Raw genomic sequence first — 15,257 nt, 5'->3', positions numbered from 1 at the left:
AAGTTTGTGGAAACCTACTTTTAAATCCACTGCCAGGTTTGGGAAGTGTATGGATATGAAGAGGTGCAAAAACATAAAAAACTATTTCATGTTTGCACACTCATCCACTTAAGGACGCACAAACAGTACCATATGACTTATCTAACCAATCTCAGCTAATCCATACAGCTTGCATAACAAATAATCACAGTGAACTGTTTGTAATCAGCTAAAAAAAACCTTGAGATATATACCACAAGAAAAAACAGAGGCTGAGTTTGCTGGGTACATTAATTGGCTGAAAATTATTTGCCCAATTATATATAACAATTATATTATTGTTATATATAAAACTATTAGATGCTGACTGTACATAAAGCAGCTCTACTTCCTGTTATGAGTTTTTGTCATTTCTCACCTGCGATGTGATGCATAGTTTCCTGTTACATGACCACTGCCATCACATCCTGGAGTCGGGCAGCTGTGTATAGAAAGTGCAGTTAGAGTTAAGACTGTTTCCAAATGATGTAAATACAGTTCACCCCCCACTGCTAACCAACAACCTGCCACATACTTCACACCAACTACATTTGACATGATCTAAAATCAATGTTATCATCATGACAGTATCACTCTCGATCTAAGTATGTGGGTTAGAACACAGTACAGTTGTGTAAAGTTTCATAACCCATGTGAATCAAAACAATTTTATGTATTTCTGGGTTAGCTGAAACCACCATATGTTTTGCATAGATTTTGCAGTTACCACAGATCATGGTGCAGTCTGGGTAGTTTCATTACTGCCAGCTATTTTTTATGACAATTCATAGATTTTAAGGTCAGCAAGTACCATTATGAACATCTAAGGCTGACTTCATGCATAACAATAGGCCACAGAACCTCCGCCAGCAATGCCTGCACCATGCCCATAACTTCTGGCTGAGCTAGAACATATCTTTTAGAAAGGCATTCGGTCTTGATTTAAAGACTTCCAGTAACGTAATTAGATGTCATTGTGACTTCCAGGACAGACACAACTGACCATTCATCCAACTGCAGCCTGGAGTGAACAGGTTCAATTCCTTAGGAAGCTTCTGGGCTATATTCAGCAATAACAAAAATGATGATATACATGTAGTACATTGGCAAAATTGTTCCATGTCTCCACTAACATCCCACGGGCTTCTACCAGCTGACTGACTTATTTCCATAGCTCAAATTGTATAGGTGTGCACTGCAATGCCACATCTTGAGTTCAATCCTTGCTAATGGCCCTAGTAAGGGGATCATAAATTACAAGATTAGTGTAAAGTGAGTGTAAGTGGCAAAGCACTAAAAAATTGCTCCAAAGTAGTAAAATAAGTCTGACTTAGGCTATGTCTACACTACAAAATGATATCGACCTAACTTACGTTGGCATACAGATATCTTTGTTATTAAATCGCTTGTGTGCATGCGCATTTTGCTTCTTGTGTCGGCAGTGCACATCCTCTCCAGGAGTGCTTGTATCGATTGCATTGTCAGTGTGGGGCATTATGGGACGGCTCCTGGAGGCCAGTAACAGTCAACGTAAGCAACACACTGTCTACACAGACACTGCATCGACATAATTACATTGACTGTGACTCTGCGCCGCTTGGGGAGATGGTGTTACTAAATCAGCGTAGAGAGGCACTTATGTCAGCAGGAGCCAAATTTATGCGAAGACACTTCCACAGCTAGGTGGATGCAAGGCAGCTTATGTTGACCTACCCGTGTAGTGTAGACAGGGCCAGCTTTAGGCACCGCGGGGCCCGATTCAAAGGAGCTGCCACTGAAGTCCCACCGCTGTCCGCGGCGATAGCTCAATCACTGCCGCGGATGAAGGTCCCTCCGCCGAAATGCCGACGACGACAGTGCCGGGACTTCGGCGGCAGCTCAATCAGCTGCCGGTGCTTTCGGTGGCACTTTGACGGAGGGACCTTCCTCCGCGGCAGCGATTGAGCTGCCGCCGAAGACAGTGGCGGGAGTTCGGCGGCAGGTCCTTTGGGACGTTGTGGGGCCCGATTCCAGGGAATCGGCTGAATCGCTCTAAAGCCAGCCCTGAGTGTAGACCAGGCCTTACTCATTGAGGCCTGATTCTCATTCACACTTAAGTCCCTATATACTGCTCTAGTGGTGTAAAGCAGAAAGGACAGGAGCAGGGATGAATTACATGTACGCACGTTGTAAGGCTCTTTATGCTGTTGGAGTTGTATGAAGGGTCTTTAATATACCTGAAAATCAGGGTTTGAGGGGCCTTTATATTGACTCAATCAGGGTCTCAAACCAGCCAGATGTGCTCCATCAGAGTTCTCCAGTGTAGAGGAGTCCCCAACAGGCACAATCAGTGTAGCTGGCTCTACATCACCTCTTGCAGGATGGGTATGGCCAGGGTGTTTCTATGACCTGGCTATTCCAAGTTGCTGGAATGGCCCATTGGGCCTGTTGGAAATCATCCTTTGTGTATAGATACAATTTTTTTTTCAAGGACCTATGTCATTATAAGAACTTCCTCATGATGGAGCCACTTGTATTGACTTGTTCAGTATGTTCTGGGCTCAGTGGGCACACAGTACATACTGTCTGCCCCCAGTATCAGCTATGGATTCTTCATCCAATGTATTAAAAATGTTTCTTGTTTCATTGTCTGGACAGGTGCACTTTAGCTATACATTGCCACTCTGTGTGCAATGTATCCACTGTGTATATGTTAAAACTGGATGCAATTCTTGTAAGTAATCTGATAATATGGTGAAGAAAGGACACCCAGTTATTATGAAAAGAAGGAAAATGTTTTTATCAACATCTGGAAATCAGCCCATATTACAAAGCAATAAATATCACAGAAGGAAAGACATTAGTGTTTTTAATAAATTCACAACTGTTTTTTGTTGTTGTTGTTTTAAAAGTGGCAGAATAAACTCAAGCCTGAGGCCATTTAGGTCATGAACTGCAATTGCAGATACAATATGGTGAGCAGCCAATATGCAGATTGCACTACCAGAGGTGAAAGACTCACTCTACAGAGTTTTCCCTTAGGAAACGTAATTTCCAGAGACAGAGATTGAGTCTCACTGACTCAGTGCCACTGAGTCTGCAAAGCAAATAGCAGGACAAGGGTTGATGTCATGGAGTTCAGCTGTGAATGAGTCTGCAGTGATGTGCTATGGACTATCATCAGTAAGTGGTGCAGACTGCTTTTGTCTTGAGGCGCCTACCAGGGTTGGGAGATAGAGGGGAAAACAGCAATGAAATATGTAGACTGAGTCCCAGGTGAATATTAAATTAGAGACAGAGCAGTCTATGGATGTCAAAAAAATGTTTTAGATGTTGACAATGTTTTGATGTGAATCCAAAGATTTTTCAAGGAGCATGGCCAGGATTTTAAGACATGATTAGTGGTCTTGGGTGTCCAAAAAGAGACAGTTGAAAAAGGACTAATTTTCAGAAGGTGGGTAATCAGCTTTTTCTGAAAACAAGGCCCCTCTAGGGAATCTCAAGCTGAACACCCAAAATCACTAGTCATTTCTTAAAATCTTGGCCTGTGCATGCAAACTGGCTACTGGCATTACACATGTAAACAGACTGGTGAATAACATGACCTTATTCAATCATTTTAAATAATCTGCCTGTTTGGAAGGTCTCAGATCTAATCCTTATAAAACTAAGTTATTAATTTAACTTCCTTAATCAGCACATACACTGCTTTGTTCCCTGCCACTTCAGGCAAATCTGTAGAAGTCGCAGTTGGTTTTGGTTTTTATTGTTTTTAGAAGATAGGTGCCAAGTGACTCTTCTGTGTTATTCTATATGTTTCCACAACTGTGTTGCTTTATCAGATAACAAAATGGCCCAGTCTGTGTTAATGCTCAAAAGCTGCTTCGTTTTCCTACTTTAAATCTGTTTTTTAAAAGGAAGTGAGACATATTATAGTTCAGATTGTGCAAGTAAGGGAACAGTCTGTTTACCCTATAAACACCTTGAACAAGGACTGTTTCTTCATCTATGTTCAGTACAGTGCAGAACCTGCTGTTACTGCATAACAAATACTGACAACAAGGACATGCAGAAAGGAAATGACTCTGAGGCAGATACCCCACATTCATTTGTGGGTTGAGCTCTAGGACACAGGCCATCTTGTAAAAAATGAAGGAGACTGTGGGCCTGATTCTCCACTCACACAAGTTTTACACTGTTGTAACTTCACAGGCTTCAGAGGAACTTCTACTGAGTTACACCAGTGTAAGTGAGAAGAGAATCACGCTCTGTATATTTGGGATCTGGGGAGAGCAGACAGTTAAATATTATGTAATGTACAAGGCTACAAGGCAGAGACTATTTTTTTCTATTTTGAGCAATGGCCTTAAAATACTTTGTCCAGCAAGCACATTATGTTGTTCAACATCTGGAGTACATGGAATGTACCTGGGGACAATGCTGCTCACTAGATTTTTTTTTACAGTCAGTGTTACTTGTCTTACATTCAGCACCAGCATTTAACAAGTCTGAACTCCTGTAATTTATTGTAAATGAACAGCTGAGGTTTCTTTTAAGAATGATCCTTTAATCTAAAGCATATTGAATTTATCCTCAGTCTGTATTATTCTCATACAAAGGAATTTCAGACTCTTGATTTAGTCCTTGAACTAAACTCGTCTGAAGCTGTTTTCCTCCTTACCTTCCTGCTTGAGAACTCTGGGATCATCTGGTAATATGCACACATAATGTAACGTATGGATATGGATGCTGATTTTCCATTATCTTATAGAAGGGCAGCACGCATCTTAGAACTACACTCATGGTGACATCTACATGCCATTCTGACATGGACATCATTGTGCAGTATGTGTGGTAACCTCTGCCACCCTCATTGTCTTTAGCTATTAATCTTTTCTCAGTCTGCACATGGTTCTCTGCAGATAGGCAGGATTGGGTCCTTAGTGAGTTGTTTGTCTTTATGGTCCATATTTTTTATCGGCCCTGCTTCTTTTAAATCCTAGAGCTATGCCCTGGATTCCTACACAAAATCACTGCAGGGGATCTCCATGGAGGACAGAGGGGAATAAAATCTGTTTTCCACAACAGTAATAGGAGTCTCAGAACAGCCACTCTGCAATCATTACTACAATCCACGTGTGTAGTGGTGGCTGCTGCCATTTTATTACCTCTGTGCATGAGAGGTGGGGTTAGACAGTAAATCTATACAGTCATGAATCCTCCATTCAGGCCGACAGTCCTTTCCTGACTTGCCTTGACTATAACCTCACTGCTGCCCAGTCCAAGAGAGCCACAATGGAACACTCTTGTGTAGGAAGCAGTGGGTGCAGAATTCCCCTGCACAGCTCCTCCAAAGCCGCTGACTCACAGACGTTCTGCTGTGCTTAGTGTCTTTAGTCTTCACAGAGGAGAAGAAAGGAAAATGTGACATTTTTGTGACTCACGTGATGAGTTCCTTCTTGAGATCTCTTGGATGGAGCTTGGGTTTTGGACTCGGTATGGAGACATCTCCTGGATACTTTTTTTCCTCCAGGTTTTCTGGGGAGCTCAATGGATCTTTCTGAAATATCAGATAAGAATGTCACAAAGGGTTTTCTCTCTTCCCTGTCTTTCTTATATTCAACCAATCTTTTGTTTTTGTGTATGTGTGTGTGTGTGTGGTGGGGGGGTAACCTCTTGAAGAACATACAGGCAAAATTATCTAAGCTTTCAGCAGTGACGGAGATATGATAAAAGATTAATGCACCATATTTTCAGAGGGATAGATGTTTTACTATGTGCAATGATTTATTTGTAAAATAATTCCTAGAGGTCTGGAAGCCACACAAGATCTTGAGGCTGTATCCTGGTAAACAGGGTTTATATTTGGAAAATGATAATGCTAGCGAAAGAAAAAATCCATAGAGAAAAGAAGGGGAAAATACAGCCCTTGGCCTGAAAGTTATTGAACATTTTGAGTTACAGAACCTATAGTTTTGCAAGGGGGGATTACTCTTGTTTTCTTCTGCAAATAAATCACTGTGCTACTGTATGCTGTACAAATAAATATGATTGTACCATAAACAAATAAATCATTAAGCTGCAGTCTAGGAGATGTAAATGCAAAACTCCCTAAGAGTGTGGCATGAAGTGATGTTTTAATCTTATCCAAATACTAGAGTCTTGTTATGAAAAAAAATCACAAATGTTCTTTGCAATTTTCTTGCAGAACTGTAGGAATGGTCTTCAGTTCTAACCTGGCCTGTTCATTTGTAGATAAAAATTTAAATGTTACCATCTGTTGTTTTGCTGTTTAATGGATATTATAGAGACATAGTAGTCACTCCATTGAAAAGACATTTTGGAAATCTGAAATATTGAATATTACATTTTCACTTTCTGAAGACTTCTCTTTTTAGAATGTCATTGCTTCAAAATGGCTTGGTCTAGAAAGTTCAAGATTGTTTTGTCCTCACTGAGGACTAGTGGGTTTGAAATTTTTTGGAAGGTTAAGTGGTTCATTTTGGAGAGATTCATTCTGAACACATAAACCTTTGAGAAATCTCCAGAGTCCCTGGCAGAACTATAAAGTCTGTAGAATTCCCAGCTGGGATTCATGCCAGTTTATAAACGCCACTGGAGCAAGGAGACACAGATAAGTAGGCTTTGCAGAAAAGGCTTAATAGGACCAGAGATTGCCGCCTAAGATTGGGACAAGAAGCACTTTGGTCCTGCAAAGCTCCCAGACCTAGTACCGTAGGTGCTTCTGGCACTGTACAGTTGACAAGCTCTCCAGGACCAGGGCTGGGGAATTGTGGCACTTACCTCCAGGTCCGGCGGTAAGCAATCGATCTTCTGGGATCGATTTATCGCGTCTTGTCTAGATGCGATAAATCGATCCTGGAAGTGCTCGCCATCGACGCTGGTACTCCAGCTCGGCGAGAGGAGTACGCGGCATCGACGGGGGAGCCTGCCTGCCGCGTCTGGACCCGCGGTAAGTTCGAACTAAGGTACTTCGAATTCAGCTACGTTATTAACATAGCTGAATTTGCATACCTTAGTTCGAAATGGGGGGTTAGTGTGGACCAGGCCTTAGAGGATCTCCAGGACTGGAGAGAACCACAGGGACAGGGACTTCTGTGAAGCTGATAAGCACAGAGTGAAGAGAGCAGCAGAAACTGGGGTGAATGTGGACTGCAAATGGAGCTTCTGCAGGGGTGCTGGAACAATTTGTATAATGGGAATACTGAGAGCCATTCAATCAAACTGTAAACCCTGTACTTAATGGAAACCACTTAAAACCATGGGGTGTGACTGCACCCCTATTCCAGCACCTATGAGCTTCTTCCTAGTGGGGGTGTTGCTTCTGATAAAGCTTCCATATGCTCTCCAGTTCTGGCAGCTCACCTATGCCAGTCTGTAGCTGGTTCCTTTACATTACTTCCTTCTGCTTTCAGGTATTGGCTATCTATTGCCTACTATAACTCACAATATATATACACACATATAAACATCATCATATTATTGATAAATCAATTACTGCTAATTTTTACAACTGCATGTGTGAGGTTAGATTGTTTGGGAATCATCTCATATGCTACTATAACTAACATAGAGAGTACAAATATTTTTCTTCATTTTTTTTCTACACAGTTTTTTCATGGTAATTATTAATACTTTTAAATGGAGGAAATTCAACTAATATTTTAGGCTTTAGGGATTTTGTTTTTAAAGGAAATTTTCAGATAAAGATAACCTTAAAAGATCCCAAAGGTGTAATTATCTATTACTTTATTTTACTTCAATTTAATTTTAATTAATATAATATAAATATTTATTCATTTAAAACATTATTAAAAAGTAAATATAAAAACCTAAACCTGTGAAAGTAAATACAATTTGGAGTTAATGTTAAAAAGCAGCATTTGAAAATTAGGAAATTTAAAAAATGTTGTTCAAAAGCCTAAATATCAGAGTTTTGCCATTGATTTCAAAGGGGTCAGCATTTCTCCCATCAACTTGAACTCTGCCCTTTACTCTGACCACCCTTCCTTATGTACTTTTCAAGTGCTAACTGTTGACCCCTACTATCAGAGAGGAACCTCAGCACTGTAGCTGCCTATGAAGAGCAAATCCATCATTAATCAGAAACAAGAGACTGGTACCTCCCTGCATCCTGCAGCATGGGCCAGAGACCCCAAATAACTTCACAAGCCAGGCTTAATGTCCCTATTTACCTGCTCCAGCCGGACTGCATTTTATGATTTTATGTGTGTTTTATGTTGCCCTCTAGTGTCCGACTCACATAGAGGATAAGGGACCTATTGATGCTCCCATCAAAGGAATTTGTTCTTTATATCAAGTGGAAGATGTGTGTGTGTGTGTGTGTGTGTGTGTGTGTGTGTGTGTGAGTGAGTGACACAGAGAGAGAGATACACCCAGTAAGTGTCTGATATGTGCAGCACATACATTCATTAGATAGTGTTGCTTGCAAGTCACAGAAGGCCCCATTGAGCTGCTTGGGACCCTAAGCAATTGCTTAGTCTGCTTATGCCTAGTGCCAGCTCTGGTTTGAATGTTTTGACTTTCAAACATCTGGGTTTTCAAATGTTAACTGTGAATTCCCTGCATTGCAATTTGAATAATTCCCTGCATTGCAATAATGTAAGAATACTCTTTTATATTAACAGGTACTTTCTTACAATCTTAATTCCACTGTAAATAAAGTTTTTTTGTCTGAGATTCTTTGCAAAAGAAAGACATGTTTTAAAGGGAAGCACATAGCATGAAAAAGGTGCTAATTGAGATTAAGGGGATAATAAAAATCTGTCTTTTTCCTGTTGAAATTCTCTAGTATATGTCCGAAGAAGGACAGAGACAAACATTTAAACCAATAATTTCCCTTAATAGTTTGGGGGATATTGTTATTATTCAAGCAGCATGAAATCCTGGGGGCTGGGGAAGTTAAAAATTGCAGTAGAAACTAGAAGGGAGGCATGATGCAAAGGGGCCATGCAGAAAGACGCTGAAGTTCCTTGCATGCCAGGGGAGGCTGGAGGAAGCAAACTGGGCTATGTTCATGGCCAGCTGGTCCCTGACCATGCAGATCCACTGGCAATAAACACACGTATGGGCTGTCCATTGGCCCCTGAGTAGCTAGTCTTGCCCATACCAACTTGCATTAGCAGCTGCAAGCTACTATTGCAAGTTGGAGCAGAGAATTCTTTCCTTGGCTTTGCACATATAGGGCTGAGCATGTAGACCAGGTACCTGGGCTGTGCACTCCTCTAGTGGATTTCATATTTACTGTGTGACATAAATCCTTTATAGAATGGGTCAAAACCCCTCCCCCCATCATCCATCCCTTTTTTTTTTTCACTTATGGTACGTGGATACTTATCTCAGTTAATTAAGTGCAGAGTACAATTTCTAGACAGCAGAGTTAGAATGAAATGTTATTAGAATTCTAAAGCATATTAGATTTTAAAAAAATCAGAACCAGAGGTCCATTTTCTATAAAGAGAGTGTGTGTGTATTCACATGCGGGCACAAAAGAAAGCAAGCGAGCAATGAAATTCCATTAATGTACAGATGGAAGTTTATATTGATTTCAGCAAAGACCAGAACATAATGGTAACATGAATAACAGATAATAGCATCTGGCACTTTTAACATTTTTAAGCCCTGAAATCTTTGGAGAACTGACAGTTGAACTAAACTGACAGCTCTGGTTATTTCTCGGTGCTTTCCTTTTTACAGAGATGTTGAGCTTTTTCCAAATTCAGAATTTTTTTTTAGGGGGCATCTGGACAGGCTATTTCACTAAGAGAGAGAAAGACAATATTTTCTGGAAATTACCACCAAAATTAAGCAACTGTTGTGCATATGAACCAGATAACAATGAATTAGAAATAGATATTATCATTCATTTGCTTTGCATGGGGATAACTGCCAGACTTCTACTTGCAAAACAGAACCATTGGCCCTGAGACCATTGGCCAAGTCAATGTTCTCTGGGAGCAGAAGTGCTCAGAGCAGAGGTCTTGGGCCAGATCCCTGATTAGGGACAAATTGCACACAGTGCAGTCCATTGAGGTGGTGGGGTGCAAAGATGGCTGTATACTCAACTTTGTGGCCTCCTCAGTGATGGCACTGATGCTGCTTATGCAGTGCCTGCAGTCCCCACACCACAATTGGCCAAAACTGCAGTAGGGGAACAGTGTGGCATAGGGGTGTTCTATCCATGCCCTCTTTCCTCTAGCCATGATCCCTATTCTATGCTACGCTGGCAGCAGGGAGGAGGAGTGGCATGAGAGCTCTTTGCCAGGTCTGCAATACCAGTGGATTCCCTGGCAGTGGGATAATTTTCTCAAGGCTGGATATACCTGCTGGCAGTGCAGCACAAAGGGGCCATATTGCAGGGAAGAATCTGGTCCTCTTACTCACTACATAATTTAAACCACTCTCCAGCCACGGTCTGTCTTTTCTCAATAAAAATTGTTATTCTAGACGCTTAACCCTGGGTTACAGATCAGCATCAGCAGAGTGGGGATCACAGCACTTAGCTCTCCAGGACATGACAGCTACCATAAGACCACCTAACACTTGGCAGCCTGTCTTGTGTAGTCTCGTGATGGCAACTGCCTGTACCCATCCTGAGAGTTTTCTATTCATGTGACTGATACCCTTTTTCTACCAGGCATTTTGAAATACTAGAGGTGAATCCCCATCCTCAGCTCTAGGTGGATCTATCCTTGTTGAATATGTTACTTTATTAAAGTTCACCAATCATGATAATTCAGAAAAAAAAACCACTTCTATAATAACTACAATGCTAAAGTGCTACTTTTCTACTTCATGCAAATACAAATGGGATAGCCATATATTCGACCCTGAACTAAAACTCCAGATCTGAACTATGGGGAACTTTGGGGCTGGAACAGAACTCTGCAACTCTGTCCATTACCAAGATTTCATTTAGTTACTTGCCTATGCATATTCTTCACCACGATAACAAATCCATCCAAACCTTCTTTGAACCCTATTCTGGCAGTTAAGTTCAAGAGAAACATGCAGCCAAAAAAAGAAATAAGAAAACCAGAGGACACTATGCTGCCAACAGTCAATAAAAAAATACACAAAAGGGGCAAAACAAAGACACATAAAGCAAGAAAATTATCAGCACTCTTGGCTCTCCTGGACACGACAGCTACCATACGGCCACCTAACACCTGGCAGCCTGTCTTGTGGAGTCTCGTCATGGCAGCTGCCTGTACCCATCCTGAGAGTTAGTTTTGGGTGATTTATTTAGGTTTTTGTATTTTTGGGCTATTTATTTCAATTGATATTCCCTAATTCCAGCAATATATTGGGAAGTGTGCATTTCTGGAATTTTAATCTTTGGACCCTGCAAGACTCACAATAGAATGATGTGAGCACTGCACACCTGAAACGTGTCAAAGAAATGATAATACTTTTTCCCAGTGAAAAATTATTGTAGGATTTCATGCCTGTATTTATACATACCCAAACACAGAGATGTCTGGAATGCACAAAATAATAAAGTTGCTTGGAAGAATTACATTGCACTTCAAAATTATAAGGTTACTTTTACTTTTTAAAAAGACCAAAAATATACTAGTTAGGTCATGACCCTCCAGCCACTGGAGAGTAGGGATACATTTTCAAAAATGGGTTCTAATTTTGGATGCCTTAGGTTACGCAGGTTGAGAGACTTGCATGCCCCATTATTCTGGTTAAAACGAACAGTTGCTTTACAAGTGCCCAGCAGTTCTAAAAGTAAGGCCTTAGGGCCAAGATTTTCAAAAGTGACTAATGATTTTATGTGCTGTATTTGAGACACCATTAAAATTGGCTTGATTTTCACAAACTGCTGAGCACCCACATTCTGCAAATCAGTCTTCGTTAAGATGTATCAGATTGGGTACTCCAAATCAGTCATCACTTTTGAATATTGAGGCCAGGATATCTCAAGCTGGGCATTCAAGCACCCAAGATTAAAGGCCACTTTTGAAACAGAGGGCTTTAGTGTCAGTTCTTCAACTGCTCTAACTGAAAAGCTGAAAAGATACCTCTTTCTCTTCCTCTTTCCTGCCATGTGTCTTGCTATAGTTGATTGGCATATCCCAGCCCTCCTGTTCACAGAGAGCCTGGTAGAAGGCTGCATTTACCAGAATGCTGCTTGTTTTGAAGGGAGAAGAGGAAGGAGTGGGAAGTGCTGCGTTGGAAGAAGTTAGAGGCATAACCTTGTCCTGGTTTCGGTTCTTTTTCATGCTCAAATCCAGAGTGCCATTTTCATCCACTTCTATCTCAGCTCCCTGATATATAACAGGAAATAGAGAAATGTTTAGACAATGCTCAGTTTGAGACTGCAACATAGCCATGTGGTGCTTTTAACGGATAATTGTAAATGCACGCTTTTATTTAAATTTATCTGAGTCTAAAACCAGCTTTTGGATTTACATCAGTTAATGTTTAATTCTTAGGCAGACTTAAGTGTAACCTCAGTAATGCTCTCCAGGCTTCTGAGCTTAAACACAGTAAGTAGCATTTAAATAAGATGCTTCTAAAATGTAAACTATACATGCTAAATCTGAGTTTATTTAAAAAAAGTTTAGCTTTAAATCTTCTTGATCTTTTTACTCTTAGAGAGAACTATGACCCCCCAGTCACAGTTGAAAGCATTAATGCACTGCTTAGTTCATCAACAGCATTATTATTACATTTCCACCCTCTCCTCTCTCATGCCCCGGAAATATTACAAGATCTGTAACATGGCAGGCGGAAATGTGCTAAAACAGATGAAGGAGAATTTTCCCCTGATGTTTCATACATCAACTGAAAATAACATATTGCCTTAAGCAGAATTTGACTTGGAAAGCACCTTTAAAAAGATTTACTACAAAACAAGTGCCAGATTGTGCCATTAAGGCACAGACCTGCAATAGGAGCAGGGTAGAGCCACACCGGCATAGGGAGAGGTCCAGGAGGCACCATGTACGATTCCTCTCAGAGATCTCCAGCATACACTCTCCTCTTCAATGGGCTAGTTCTGCTGGCTGGTACGTGTGTGTATGCTATGGTAGGCCTCATCCTTGCCCCTCCCTCTCTCCGTATGTCATCTTGAGACCTGGTAGCAGGGGCTGCCACTGCCTTTCTTAGGAGCACAGGGAAGGGAAAGTTCCTTGTTCCCTCCCCCTCTCCTTCCACAGCTGACCATAAAAGCGAATAGAAGACAGAATTCTTGGGCTGGCAATTGTGTCCTTGAAGTGGGATTCAGTAACAGAGGCTACAAATATACATCCTGTGTACTATATAATTTAGGCAGGGCTGACCCTAGGTTTTGTCAGTATCTGAAGTAACAATCCAGCTCTCCCCCTGCCTGTTGGGTTTCCTCACCTCTGAAAACACATCACCCACACACCTGGCCTGTCTACAACCTCATTTAAGGAATTGCAAACCATCTCCCTGTCACTTGTTTGTGGAGTTTCCACTGCCTCTGGGCATCCCCATCCCCTCTGCATGGACAGAAAAGCCATGAGGTGGCGCTAAAGGGCACCTCTCAAATCAAGGAGCAATGTTATATGTGTGTGGATGGGGGCAAATAAAAAGAGTCAGCTTCTGCCACAGCTCAGTTATTAGTCAAATGGGACCATGGAATGAGAATCTGGTTTCAGGCTGTGAGTATGTATGGCTTTCTGGCCTCTGGAAGAGCAGAGACCTATAAGAGTAGCCTTATTGCATAGATTGTCCAGTCTTAACAGGCCAACACTGGCTTTGGGGTTATGGGCTGACATCAGAGTAAAGATGACTTATCAGGCAGTAAGTACAAAGATGTCTGCAGTTAACACTATATGTTCCCATTGCTATTGTTTTATTATTTGTATTGCAGAAGGGCCCAGAGGCCCCAGGTAGGGCTTGGGGCCCAAATGTGCTAGATACTGTATAACCATAGTAAGAGACAGTCACTTCCTCAAAAAGCTTACAATCCAATACAATGGAATGCGGAGTTCTGCTTCAGTGTTGATGGTATGATAGGCCACCCTGACTGGACTCAGATGGAGCACAGGCACCATCCAGGTAGCCATGTACTAATCCTTCAGTGGCACCATTTTAAAAGAATGAATGAAATCACAATGCCCATTTAACCATAGGGTGACTTCCACATTGTGATCCACTTCAAATCATGGTACCAGCAGCAGTAATGACATTTTACTGAAAGAGGCCTAAGATTTGGTAACATAATTAGCAACTTCCTGGCCTTTATAAGCATTTAAAGGCCATCCAACAATTCACTGTTAGTATTGCCCATCTAGACTTTCTTCAGCAAAGGAAAGCAGTTTCCTCAAGCATATTTGTTGGCAGGCTGTGAACGCAGATGGTAGCCAGTGATCCAGGCCTACATTTTCAAAAATCATGAGCGATTTGGGGTGGGTCAATTTTTGGGTGCCTCAAGTTGGGCACCTGAGACCAAAACATACAAAGTCACTAGGCATTGTTGGAAATGAAGAACTTAATGATCAACTCTTGCTGTGGGGCCAAAAGCCTAAGAGAGATGCACTAGCCTAGTTCCAAGGCCTACGCGGCTAGCTGCTTGTGCACAATTTAGAAACTCAAAGGCACCTCTTGTATTTGTTTCTCTTGCATGACAAAGTTCACATTTTCAATCACTCAGCTTAAAGAGAGCTATGCGTTATTATATTTATGGGAAGTAAATACACTTCTAATATGTTCATACTAAGATGCTTTGGTTATATCTTTCTGCCCCTTTTTAGTAAATAGTTTAATCTCCTGTGATAGTTTTAAGCCCTGAATTTGACAGTACAGCTTATCCTGGATAATAACTTAGTAACCACAACATCTTATGCCATCTGTATAATATCAAATACATTTTTATACCAGCATTAATAAACCTTAGTTACAAAAATCCAAGATATTAACTATATCTTTGCCAAGTACATTCTCCAGGATCCGACAATATAGCTTGGCCATGATTGCCCCAGCGTTTTTTGGCTTCACAGTTGATATGTAACTATAGCAATGAAACAGAGCTACAGTAATCAAGTTTAATGACCAATGTAAAGTAAAATGCTAAATATTGTAGTTGGTGACATTTTTCATAATAAAAAAAACTTGAGTTAAGTCTGCACAACCAACATTCACATAAAATTCCAGACCTCTGTGACAGATGGCTTAGGAGAAGAAGCCATGTGACTGGGCTGCAGTACTTTTATAGTACAAAAAACCATAAATAGTGCAGA

General features: G+C 41.1%; 1 protein-coding gene across 2 annotated transcripts in view; it reads right to left on the bottom strand.

Annotated features, from left to right (window-relative positions):
- ST18 (ST18 C2H2C-type zinc finger transcription factor) overlaps positions 1-15,257 on the bottom strand; it is an 85,324-nt gene that overhangs the window by 14,582 nt on the left and 55,485 nt on the right. For both annotated transcript variants that reach the window (XM_054017120.1, XM_054017121.1), the window contains 3 exons: positions 12,069-12,314; positions 5,442-5,557; positions 398-460 (listed from right to left, as the gene is read on the bottom strand). In XM_054017120.1, coding sequence (XP_053873095.1) covers positions 398-460; positions 5,442-5,557; positions 12,069-12,314 — 425 coding nt within the window. The remainder of the gene's footprint in view (positions 1-397; positions 461-5,441; positions 5,558-12,068; positions 12,315-15,257) is intronic.

Source organism: Malaclemys terrapin, chromosome 2 (assembly GCF_027887155.1).
Source record: "Malaclemys terrapin pileata isolate rMalTer1 chromosome 2, rMalTer1.hap1, whole genome shotgun sequence".
NCBI lineage: Eukaryota > Metazoa > Chordata > Testudines > Emydidae > Malaclemys > Malaclemys terrapin.
This window is presented reverse-complemented; position numbering and strand designations above follow the sequence as displayed.